Source organism: Strigops habroptila, chromosome 3 (assembly GCF_004027225.2).
Source record: "Strigops habroptila isolate Jane chromosome 3, bStrHab1.2.pri, whole genome shotgun sequence".
Taxonomy (NCBI): Eukaryota; Metazoa; Chordata; class Aves; order Psittaciformes; family Psittacidae; genus Strigops; species Strigops habroptila.
Window position 1 is genome coordinate 50705223 of NC_044279.2, and position 12413 is coordinate 50717635.

Here is a 12413-nt window from a genome sequence, read left to right on the forward strand (position 1 = left end):
TGCTTACATCATGTCAACAAACTTTAGACCCATTTAACAAACTTAATTGGTTTTACTAAGAGGAGAATTGGGTCGTCTCACTGGAGTCACCTAATTAACTTTTTTTTTCCTCCATATTTGATTTTTAAAAGATGTTTTAATAGCTGCAGTTCCCTGCATGTTCCAAAGTGGTTTCAGTTCCTGCCACTGATGCTGGTGCCTGATCAGATACATATACTAATCCTTCCACTTCTGCTTTGCCTAGTAAGTGCATTCTTGTGGCATCTACCATACTTGTTCATACAGGACCAAGCTCTGCAGAGATGTTAGTTACGACTTTCTTTTGAGACATGGCAGCATTACAGCTGGGCAATAAAATACAAAGACAGCCCAAGACTCGCTCAGGTAAGTATCTTAATAATCAAACTACAATGTCATACCTTATTGTTTCAGCGAATCTTAAATGACTTACTATCCATCAGTAAAGCTTTGATACGGAAGATGTTTTTTCCTCCTACTTCAAAACTGCCTTCATTGTTGGTAGATATTACATATTGTGGTGAAACTGCATGTTTTATTCTGAATGAGGATGAAGTTGAGATCTCCTCCTTCCTGGTCTAGCTTTCTAGCTATTAGACCTTAATAGAAAAGATGGGATCATTAGCACTTTTTGCCGGTAGGTATATAGGTTTGGTATTTGCTTTTTTGAAAAAAGGGCTTACTCCTAGTATCCACAGTCCAAAGCCATTCTTCTAACTCAGTGGAGAGGCATTCCTGAAGTCTTTAGTGCTTGCTTCTTAAACTCCATTGAAGAGTGTAATTTCAGGTTGTGGCCCTGCTTGCAACTAGGCAATGGGAAATTCTAAACCTATAGGTGCATCAAAATCAGAATAGCCTCTCTGGCATGTTCTAGATGCTTTAGTTAGGGCTCCATTTACTACTCCAACATGTTGTTTCTAACAGGGGGAAGCCAGGCTTTTCCGCACTTTTACCTTGTGCTGACAGTGTGCAACTCCCTTTCTAGAAGTATATTGTGCAGTGCAACTGTCATGCTCTTCACAAAGTTGTCCATATTTTTCTAGTAGTTGTGTGGCTGTTGTATTGTCTTGTGCTTCAACAGATTTTCTATAGTAGTCTCCAAAATGCCCTGTCCCTTATAGTACATATACTGTAAGTCTGGCTGTCAGAAAAGCACAATTTTTTATATTGTGACAATTTACTGCATGTACTCAATAGAACTTAATGGCTGGACTTGATAACCTTAAAGGTCTTTTCCTTTTTCTGTTTGTGGTTTGTTATTTTTTTTGTGTGTGTGTGTCTGTTTTCATTTGGTTTTGGTTGTTATGGTTTTTTGTTTGGGTTTTTGGTTTGTTTTTTTTTCTCCCCCAAAGCCCTACATATTTCACATGGTGAAATTTGGCTGTGCTACTAATTGGTGTTTTACTTGTAAAAGACAAAGCCAACTGGACTATCCTGTAGGCAAATTCCGTTCAGAACAAAGTGAACAAAAGGCAAAGGCCAGTCAAATGGATTTTTGGGCCCCATAGGAAGATGCCTTGAGATGGCTAAAATGTAACTCACTTAGGATTGACAGCAAAAAGCTCAAGAAACAGCAGGAAAGCCACTGAAAACCATAGTTTTCTGAGACTTTGTTGTGGCTGTTAGAAGAGCTCTGCAGAACTGGGCTGCTCTGTGGCACTTCAAAACTTCATTCTCCCTTCTATGCCAGTATCTGATATAGAAGAAACCCCAAAACAAGAGCACCATATATGTAGTAACATATGGAAAACTGAGTTTAGAGGGGTGAAGTACACATGCATGAATGCACAGTAAAATATGTATGCAGTCCAAAGATCTTCAGTTATATCCGAGCAATTTCATTCATATATATATATACAAACACACATATCTAAATCTGATAAAATCCAAGCCAGTTTTCTTTCTAAAACTTTAAGTAGCCATATCTTTGAGCATCAAGCTATACAGCTATTTCTTTATTTCCCTACAGGGAAACTGAAATCTATGTTAGATGAGTGAGTGCTATGGGGCCATATGGTGTCTGAATTTAATAGAGGCCACTCTGGCAATGGAAGACCTTTAACTTCTAAAATCCACAGGCAAAACCTTTCTCTTTGATTCAAATTAAACCTTTCAGCTAGCAAAATCCAGACATGGCATGCAATAAATAGTGCAAGAGATGCCTTATTTTGTAAGACCCTTTCATCTATTGCAAATGCAGTTTTGAAAGCCTCCTTTTCGTTGTTTCCTGAAGACCCAAGATTGAAGATCACTTCCTTACTAAAAGTTTTGAAAAATAAATTGTGTGAAATGTAAATAAGCTCAACACTTTTATACATTTCAGACATCTTAAGAGAAAGTAAAACATTAGAATATTTGAGAAATGAGATCTACTTACAGACAGATTAGCTAGCCAGTAATCCCCATTAACTCAGAAATGAACTTTCAGATATGTCACCTGGTGGGAATGACAGCAAAGGATGGCTTTCTAGTCGGGGAGGAGAACTGATGTTCTCTAAGTCAATGCTGCACTTCCTGCAAAGTATTGTGCTCCAGATGGAAGAAAAGCCTTTTAGGATGGGAGCAGCTCATTTCTCTGAGGAACATAGCTAGCCAGAAAATACTGACAGATTAGTTGTGCTAAGAGTTTTTAGGAATTGGGACTGTAGCATAGAACTTCAGTGCTGAGTTAGAAAGTATTGTGCAAAGCTGAGGTCCTACTAAACAAAGGCAAACTTGCATGTTCCCTCAAAAAAAGAGATCATGTTTGGATATTCACACAGGAAAAGTAGCATGCATTAGTTTTTGTTGAAGTACTTAAACACGGCACCTCACAGGAACACCTCACAAGTAACAAGATCAATTACATGCATATTTACAGCATGAAAGCACGTGCTTTAGCTCTCCTGCATTTGAAAATAAAATGAATTGTGGAAATTCTGGCTTAGAATCTTGTAATTTGGTGGTCTTTTATATAAGCATTATCATTTTTTTACTTTTCTGAAGGGAGACTGCTGTAACAGAGAGTTCCTTCTACTGGAACCTCTATTGCCAGAAGAACATAAATAATTACCATGGGGTGTCATAATGATGAACGGTATGCTTCCCCACAGCTTTTTTTCCTTTTTGCTGAGAACACTATTCTATAGACACCTGTGAAAGAAGACCATAATAAATTACTTTTATTGTGTACACACTGCAGCATTGACCCTTGCGGTACCTCGGCGTTTATTGATGCATCCAAAGAAAAGAGCAGTGGAATGAGTTTATTTAAAAATCAAACTTAACATACATGCTCTGGGTCTATAGTCCTGGAATTAGGCTCCTTTATAATACATCAGATTTGAGAGATTTTTTTTTTGAATACACAGTTGGTCTGTGTATGGTCTGGATTTTAACACATCCTCAGTTTTAGCAGGGTATTCAGCTATGTCATATTTTTTACACATATACACATGAGGAAGCATTTTTGGTATCCAGTAGTCTATATGAAAATGGTCATAGGATCATGTATACTAAACTATGGGTGGGTTTGATCGTGTAAAGAAAAATGTTTGGAAGTTTTGTTTTGTGGTTTCCTGCTTAAAAACCCACTAGTCTCCTCCAAGACCTCGGTCCTTAGTCATAGAATCATAGACTGGTTAGGGTTGGAAAGGACCTTAAAGCTCATCCAGTTCTAACCCCCCTGCCAGGGGCAGAGATGCCTTCCACTAGACCAGGTTGCTCCAACCCCCGTCCAACCTAGCCTTGGACACTGCCAGGGATGGGGCAGCCACAGCTTCTCTGGGCAACCTGTGCCAGTGTGTCACCACCCTCACAGTGAAGAACTTGTTTCTAATATCTAATCTAAATATACCCTCTTTCATTTAAAATCCTTTCCCCCTTGTCCTGTCACAACATGCCCTTGTAACAGGTCCCTCCAGCTTTCTTGTAGGCCCTTTAGTTGCCTTAAGTCACAGTCCATTTACATTGGAATATGAAAGTAACATATTATGACCTGTTGGAGCAAGTCCAGAGGAGGCCACGAAGATGATCTGAGGGCTGGAGCACCTCCTGTATGAAGACAGGCTGAGAAAGTTGGGGTTGTTCCAGTACCTAAAGGGGCCCTACAAGAAAGTTGAAATGGGGCTTTTTACAGCCCTCTCTCCTGGTGAACTAGGAAGAAGAGAGAAAGAAAAGAACAAAATATATAAATCTTGTTCCTAGGGGCTAAAATTATTTGCCTGAAGCAAGAGGTAAGAGAATTATCTGGCTTTCCTGTATTACCTAAGTGTGTTCATCCCTATCTAGCAATCCCATGGAAGTAGTACCTGTCTTCAGAATGTTACAGTTCATCTCATCTTAAATACACGTAAGAGATCTGAGTTGAGGAGCTGCAAGCAATTCTGACCAATTTAGTTTTGCTATTTACTAAATTTATAATGTTTGACTGCTTTACATTATTTATATTTTTTAATGTGGTTTTGTATGTTGCTTTATAGAATGAAACCTGAAGTATCTCTTCCACAAGCTCTGGATCACACTGTAAATAGTGTTGAACTAGGTGATTGTTGTAGATCCCTTCAGCTGAGCTGTTCTACTCCATATGTCACTGCCACAAGTGTTCCTGTTCAAATCAAGGAAAAGTAGGTTCTTGTGTTTGCGAAAGATTAAGCTTAACTCAGGCAGAGTTTGAGCTACTCAAATGGGTCTGGGCTATAAAGGGACAGTACAGTTCCTGTGCCAAAGGTGAAAGAAAGGAAATAATTAAGCAAGAGTAACTACATACAACACACAGCTGATGTTTTATTGTTTATCTTTTTTTGATTATTCATCTTCTTAGCCAGTGACTACCAGCTTAGTTGACAACCTTCTTGTGAACATTCTAATGGAAATTGATACCTGGAGAACTGTAATTAGTGAGAGATTAGTGCTCTTGCTGTGCCTGTGCAAAAAGGCATGATTGGTTTTCCAAGAACTGGCTTTTAGAGTGATTTATAAAGCTTAAAAAAAGCATGTAAACTTATTTTAGGCCTTACAATGAGTCCCACCTTTCACAGCAAAGCAGTTGTATTAATCAGTCACAAATTCACACCTATGGTCTCAAAATGCTATGTTGAGGTTTCTACAACAACATTGTTCAGCATTTGACTTCTCTCTTTTCACCCCCAAAACAACAGTCACAATCTACAACCACGTCAGCCACATAATGTGCTCTGCTCCCTGGGACAAGAAACATTGTCACACTTGGAAGATTAAAAAGCTGCATCTCTACAGCAACTCTCAAACCCCAAAAATAATAAACTAAGAAATTTTGACCAAGAAACCTGATGACTAGGTGACTGCCAATGGGCTGGATTAGAGGGACATTTTACTTCTCTGGGAAGACTCTTCTCTGGAAATGCTCATCATCAAATGTTCTAGTAGGTAATGAATTAAGATAGCATTTGACTTAGCTTGCCTTTCACTTGACACATAGATAAACACAAAAGAGTGTTTAAAAACAATGTAGCAACCTGGGTTTTGGAAAATATTGCAGTGTCTGTAAAAACAAATGAAGCAGTATTGTTGTGGCAATAAAGTGTTTGGTGTTAGCTGGGCAAGTACTGCCCTCAGTAAAATCTGATTCTGCAGAGACAGTCTAATAAAAATTCAAGGGCATGTGCTGTTACATCGCCTGAGTTTTCACAGATTTCTGCAATTCATACAGTATAAAACAAACATGAGATATAATGATGTTACTCGATGCTAGGTCAACCCAGTATTTTAAATGGAGCTGGATATAGAGTGGTGGTTTGATAGGCTCTTTGGAAGCAAGGCTCAGGCTCTTTGTCTGCATGCTTTATTCCTACACAGCAGGAATTCTCCAACTGTGCTCAGGCCAATGGGATCCTTTTGCGTGTAAAGTTAAGCACATGCTCAGGAGCTTGCAAAAATGTACCTTAATGAGCAATCTGTCAAGTGAGTCAGATTCTTTCTTTCATCTTTTTCACAGAAGAGATGCCTGTGCACTAAAATATAGTGAAAATTTAGGCTTGCATTAAATTCAACATGTACAAGTCAGTAACAGCAAATGAGAGCTTGTTAAGCTGAAAGCAACTATTGTTTACACCTGTTCTTTTGCTCCTAACCCTCTACCAATGACTAGAAAACAATCCCTCGATTTTATTTTTTTTTTTTAACCGTGAAAACTGCCTAAGACTCAATTTATTTTCATAAACCTGGGTGGTACCTTATAGAGCCTGCTGCATTCGGATGATGCTACTCTTGCAGAGAAGCAAGAAAGATTGTCCTACATTCAAACCGCAGGGTCTGCAATGTGGAGCAGACATGCCTGAGCCTTTGGAGGTAACAGAGACTGTTGGGAGCTTGTAGAGAGCTGTGCAGAGTCTATTGCAAGCCAGGGAATTGGTGAAAGTTGCTGGGCTGAGGAAAGGACTAATTCTACACTGGGCAACGGGAAGGCTTTATTTAGTCTGTCTCATGGGCAGAGCAAAGTGATCTCTCATCAAAGGCTTACCTTGTACTTCAGTCTCCTGCAATTTTTACAAGAAAACCTTGCTGTGCAATTCAAAGCTCCTGTGGATCTCTGGGTGTGCTTATTTTCAGGCAAAGGTAGGACCAATGGTGCCATGGGTCTTGGGACAGGACCCATGCTGGGAAAATGACTCTGAAACACTTCCATATCTGTCAGATATGGAAGGGCCTGAAGTGTAGAGTAAGTAAGGAAAGGGGGGAAGAGGATGATGCACAAGCAGGTGAGGAAGGAAAAAGAGGAGTCTCTTTCAAATAGGAGATAAGGAGACTCACCCATCTTTATAGGCAGATAAATTTAACATTTGGATCTAGTATCGATATTGTACCTTTAACCATCCCTTAAAGGTACAAAAATATGAAGGCTTCTGAAAAAAAAATAATAAATAAATGCTTCATTAGGCCTGATTACATTCTAAGCTTTTGCTCTTTATTTATTATTTTTAAACACTTGGGGTTATCAGAACTGGGCTAAAAATATGAAGGGAGGGCAGATCTCAATGAAAAGGGGCCAGAGGGGAAAAAAGTTGAAGAAGATAATTGCTCAAAGCACAGAAGAATTTATGCCAAGGTAGAATTTCTTCTCTTTAAGTAAAAAGTTAACTTTAAACTGATATTTAAATCATCTGTGATGATATTAGGTTATATATTTCAGGCACCTAGCACTCTGCATCTAACTCTTCTTTCCTGTTGACCGAATGCTTGAATTAGGGAGGTGCATTCATAACTTGCATCTAATCCACAGTGAGATTTCCCAAATAGATTGTGATTGATGTTATCACTTATTTTTTGCCAAGGTCTATAGCAAAGCCTTTGCTGTCCATTTTGCAGCACTTGCAACAGGGCTGTTTTCTGAACACAGGTTGGTTTTTTTTAGATCCGAAAACTTAGTTAGATAGAGAGGCCAGGGTGAATTTCCTGCTGCTGTGAAGTCTAATCTTTATTCTTTACTTCCATAGTAAAAAGTATAGTTTCTAGGATTTATTTACCTCTTATTCAGCTAGAATATCACAGTTACTGATGCAAAACTGTTGAGCATGTGCGTTTTGCTACTGTTAGATGTCAAAGCATTTAAAGCTTTCTTTCTGCATAGGCTACAGAATGCAGCAATCCTGTCTCTTCTTGAACTATTTGTCTTTTAATTAAAATACTAATATATTTTACCAATAAAATACATATATTTTTTAATTAATACAAATTACTTAAACCTTTATAACCAGCTACTGGAGAAGACAATGACTAATAATTTCTCATCTTCAGTCATCTCAATTCCAGACCCTCTGAATTCTTCCTGCTAGAGCCTGTCCCTCAGTGTCTTGGCCTTACTTGAATGCACCTAGCAAATATATGCCGATGTAAGAACATGAACAAGAGAGAATTACAATGAAATTAGTTGAATGCTTTTTGCTGTTAAATTCTTGAAAAAACATTAAACTGCAGGTGGAGTGATGACCAAAGAATGAAAGCTGTGTTCCTGCCTGGGCTCTAGCAAAATGCCTGGATTTGTACTTGGGACTATAGGTCAGAGAGGGGAAAAGTATTTGGAGGGAAACAGGAGTGAGAATATTTCATTCTGCCTGCAGTGCTGCAGACGTAAGTGCATTTTAGCTCCAGCATAGGAGAGTAAATGGCTTTTAGAGACTCTCTTAGGCAGTGATTTTGCTATCTCGGTGAGATATGAAAGATGTGAGTAAGAAGAACTCCATTAAGCTGTGCATTAAGCATCTTCAGGGATGTCTTTAATGATTGTTCTCCTGAGCTGCTTCTGCAGTGGGGATTTTAAATGAAGTCACAGTCCCTAGTGTAGATCTAAATTATTGCTGTAAATTAAATCTTTTCCTCATGCAGTATGCTCAAACTCTCCCCAGTCACTCTACTATGGTATGTCTGCAACAGTGATCTGCAGTGCTCCTACTGTATCTTGCGTAGCTAAACAGACTATCAAAAAAATCCATCCTGTCAATCCCACCACTGGTATAGTGGACATCCATTACAGTCTACTCCATTGTGCTAACATGAAAAGACTCACCAAGAGCTCTCAGTCAAGTTGAAGACATCTGGTAGATAAACAGTCTGATCTGATCAGCAGAAGACCAAAGCTTTTGTGTTACTGACATAGATCCTTCTGTGTAAGCAGAGCAGAAGTTTTTCTTTTAGATCTTTCTTTTAGATCTTTCTAGATCTAAAAATCGTTCTAAATTTTCTTTTAGTGTTTTCCAAACCTGCTATTTACACTCTCTCCTTCCACAGGATCAAAAATCCTTGGGTAAGGAGACAAGGAACTCTTTGAAACCTTTGGCTGTTCTGGCTTTGCCAGGTGATCTGTCCACTATTCTGCAGTGAGACCTGTAGAAACAACACCTTGTCCTTGATACCGTATTTTGCCTTGAGCTGTATAGCTAGCCAGCGTGACCTCCATCATCTACTTATGATTTGCACTCTGTCCTGATCTTGGTGTATCTCCTTTTCAGGGGACAACAAGCTGTGACAGTGGAGGCCGGTGCTGCTCTTTCCCTCAGAACTGGAAAATGCACTTGCGGAATTGCCTCTCTGCAAAAAACTCTTCAGTGCTTACTGAATCAGCAAAAATTGGAAGGAGACTGAATCACAAAATAGATACTTGGGGTCATTGTTTACACTGCCCATCTTCAGGACACTAATTTAGTCAGCTTAATTGGGTAGCTAGTTCCTTTGTGCTGCATCTGTACTTAATGAAGACAGAGAAAAGCTCTTACCAAGGATGATTCACAGATCACAGTTATGATCTTACTACAAATTAGTCATGAGTTGATCCTTGCTTTCTCCATTTATTAGAGGAATTTACGCAGACCAGCCATCTAGCTCAGCTAACTGAAGTTAGGCAGTGAGAATATGCCATTTTGCTGTGTGACATATGGTCTGCTGTCTGTCTCTTCTGTGGTCGAATGCAAAACTCTGTCCTTCGATGATGTGCACCATAGGAAACTACTCACATGACAGCGGGTGCAATGTGGCCAGTGTATACAATAATACTTTTTTTATCTGTTTGTTAAATATATGCATAAACAGCACTTAGCTCTTTAGTAAAGGAAATGTAAATTGCTGTGTGGCCACTGCTCCAGCTAGGCTGGAGCATAAATTTCAGTTCTTGTCTAGTCTAGGTGTGAAACAATTAACAAAAACAAGCCAGGGAAACCTGGCTCGCCCCTGAGAGCATGTATCCAAATGAGAGGCAGCTAAAGGATAATTCCATTTCCACAAAGGACAAAGGATAGAGTGATTGCCAAGATGATAGAAAATAAATTAGTCGCATCAAATCCCTGTTAACATAACATGGTGAAGTTGTTCTTTGTATCGGGTTTGGTGTTATTCAGTCTACCAGCTAACACCAGTATTTGAAAGCTGGGCAAGGAGATGTTAAGCTCAAAAGCTAGAACTGGGGCACATATAGACAGTATAAAGCTAAAAGCAGCTTTTCTGCTTAAACCAAACTTTGAAAAAATCCCACGTATGCACTTTCAGTTTTATGCTGCGTGCAAATGTCAAAAATGCTTAGCTGGAACAGAATTTCTTGGAAGTAATTATTGTCATCCCATGTGGCTAAATATATTTATATACATACCAGAAATATGCAAGACTAAAAAATGCTGATATAAGACTCATGGTTGATTGATTGATTGATTGATTTATTTAAAGACTAGTATTGTTGGGTCTGTTATTGTGATTTTTGTTGCCATGTTACCTATATGTCTTCTATTCCCAATATGTATCTTTTCAGTGGAAAGAAATAGAAAAGTTTATTTAGAACAAATTTTTTCAAAGAAGGAAACTAAAATTGGAAATGTGATGTCCCAACCCCTTTAACTGCTTAGAAGAATCAGAGAATATAGAGAATATTTCCTGGAGTAGGTACCCCTAGGAAGTATTTCAGGTCAGGTTTGTAAGCAAGCTTAGCAAGGAGCAAGGCAGGCTCTGATCCTAGACATGGTCCTACTCATGTTCTGCCTTACTTCCCTGCATTGCAGAGATTTTAATTAGCCTCCCGGGGCAACCCCAGAGCTGTTACCACAACTCGGGGAGTTTCATCCTAGTGGGTAAAAATAAAGGGGGTGCCCTGCCTCGCCTGGTCCAGCAGTGATAGGTCCTCCCCAGCATGTTGAGGCCTTTCAGAAGGTTACTCTGTTAGAGGGGTTCAGTGGGATAGTCTAAGAAGGTGTTTTAGGAGTTTCTAGCAAGCTGAGCACTCAGAGCCGGCCTTGAGCTTTTGCAGGAAAGCGGCAGGGTGTGAGACTCAGGTGGCCACTGTTTCCTTCCTGTGGCCAAAGAGGCTGGGTCGTGACCTTGACTAAACATCAGGCCCAGATAATCTGTTGTGCTTTCTGCCTACTGCTCTGAACAGGCGCAGGTGAGGTGGTAGAGCGTCTCAGGTGGTAATGCAGCAGTGAAACTTGTCACCCAAGCTCCCTGGACTCAGCTTCCTTTTACTGTAGTATGTACTAAGTGGGGGCTTTCTCCCTATGTATATGCATTTTTTTCAACATACTATCTTTTGTGCATATGTATTTGGCCCATGCTGCAGCAGCCTCGCTTCCCCATGCAAGGTGTCTGTGTCCGGTTATCCGTTACCACCGTGGCTCAGGGAAGGGTTTGAATATTGTAAAGGTGTTAGGTGAATAAATACATGTGTGTCTTTGCAAATCCTCCCACATGTAGTAGTGCCTTTTTCCACACACACCTCCCCCTCTCTCTGGGGGAGTTCAGTTCCCTGTGGAGCAGCTTGGCTTGAGCAGCAGCCACATGCACCACGTGAAGAGATAGCAGCTTGTGCTCCACCTCAGCTGCAGGAGGGGAAAGGTGTGCTTGATTGCTAAGATCAGGACTATCTGGAGAAGTGAAAGAGGAGAGGAGGGGAGAGGAAGCAGGAAAAAAAGGCTTTAAATGGCAAAAACGAGCCTATAGCATGTGGCCGGCATGGGTCATACAGGCTTCAGGAGGCAGCAGGAGCACACACAAGAGGAGGTTCTGGCTGGGCAGCAGCACAGAGAAGAGGTGTTGCAGGATGGGGGAGTCCCAGACACCAGCAGACAGGAAGGGTCTGCAGGCGCACCAGGCACGACTGACTGTCAGTTACCCTGCAGCAAACTCAGCCTGGAGCCCAGGTAGGGCAAGTGCATGGATCGTGTTTTGTATAAATTAATTTTTCATCTCTCTTAAATAGTTTTGGCTCATGATGTAGGGCAGAGGCAGGAGTGTACTGAGTTATGTGGTTGCTGTATGGCATTATTGTGTTTGTAAGGGAGGACGAATATTAGGGGATTGGTTTTGAGGATCACTGCTTCAGGAGGATATACAAAATTTTAGGTTTTCAGGGAGAGTCTCTGGGCATGGTGGCATCTGTTAGAAAACAAGCCTGGGCGCAATCCAAGCATAGCAGAGAGAAAACTCAGAGATGCAAATCAACCAGTTTACAGAAAACTGCAGAAGAAAGGGAAATATCTGTAACAGTCAAACAACTGCATATAAATGGATTGCCTGATAGAAAAATCTGAGAGACTGGGGTAGCCAGGTTTGTATCCATTTTCAAGCTCTAAGATTTGCTCCTTGGGGCATTGCATCTGCAAAGCTCTGAGGGATCATCAAGCCCCTTTCATTTCTCTTCACCAGGAGAAATGGCTCCAGGGTATTTAATTTCCATATTGCTAATAAAGGGTGCATGTGCTTGTTTTTCCACAAAGCATAATTGTATCTAAACAGCTGGGAACAGCATTGAGATTGCAGCAGGAATGCTGCCTGCAGATTCATAGGTGTCCCTGTGTTTCCAACTACATATTGTATTAGGCTGCTAAGCAGCCTCCTTGAGCTTATCTCAGCAACCCTTTCCCTGTGTTGCTGCTGAGAAGCTGTGTTGAAAGCTAGATAACTGC

The 12413-nt window shown here is 40.3% G+C and overlaps 1 protein-coding gene across 4 annotated transcripts in view; it reads left to right on the top strand.

Moving 5' to 3' along the window:
• The first annotated feature begins 280 nt into the window (after positions 1-280).
• Positions 281-12413, top strand: part of ANO4 (anoctamin 4) — a 231453-nt gene continuing 219320 nt past the window's right edge. For all 4 annotated transcript variants that reach the window (XM_030478489.1, XM_030478484.1, XM_030478485.1 and 1 more), the window contains exon 1: positions 281-384. In XM_030478489.1, the coding sequence (XP_030334349.1) occupies positions 330-384 (55 nt within the window). In that variant the 5' untranslated portion in view covers positions 281-329. The remainder of the gene's footprint in view (positions 385-12413) is intronic.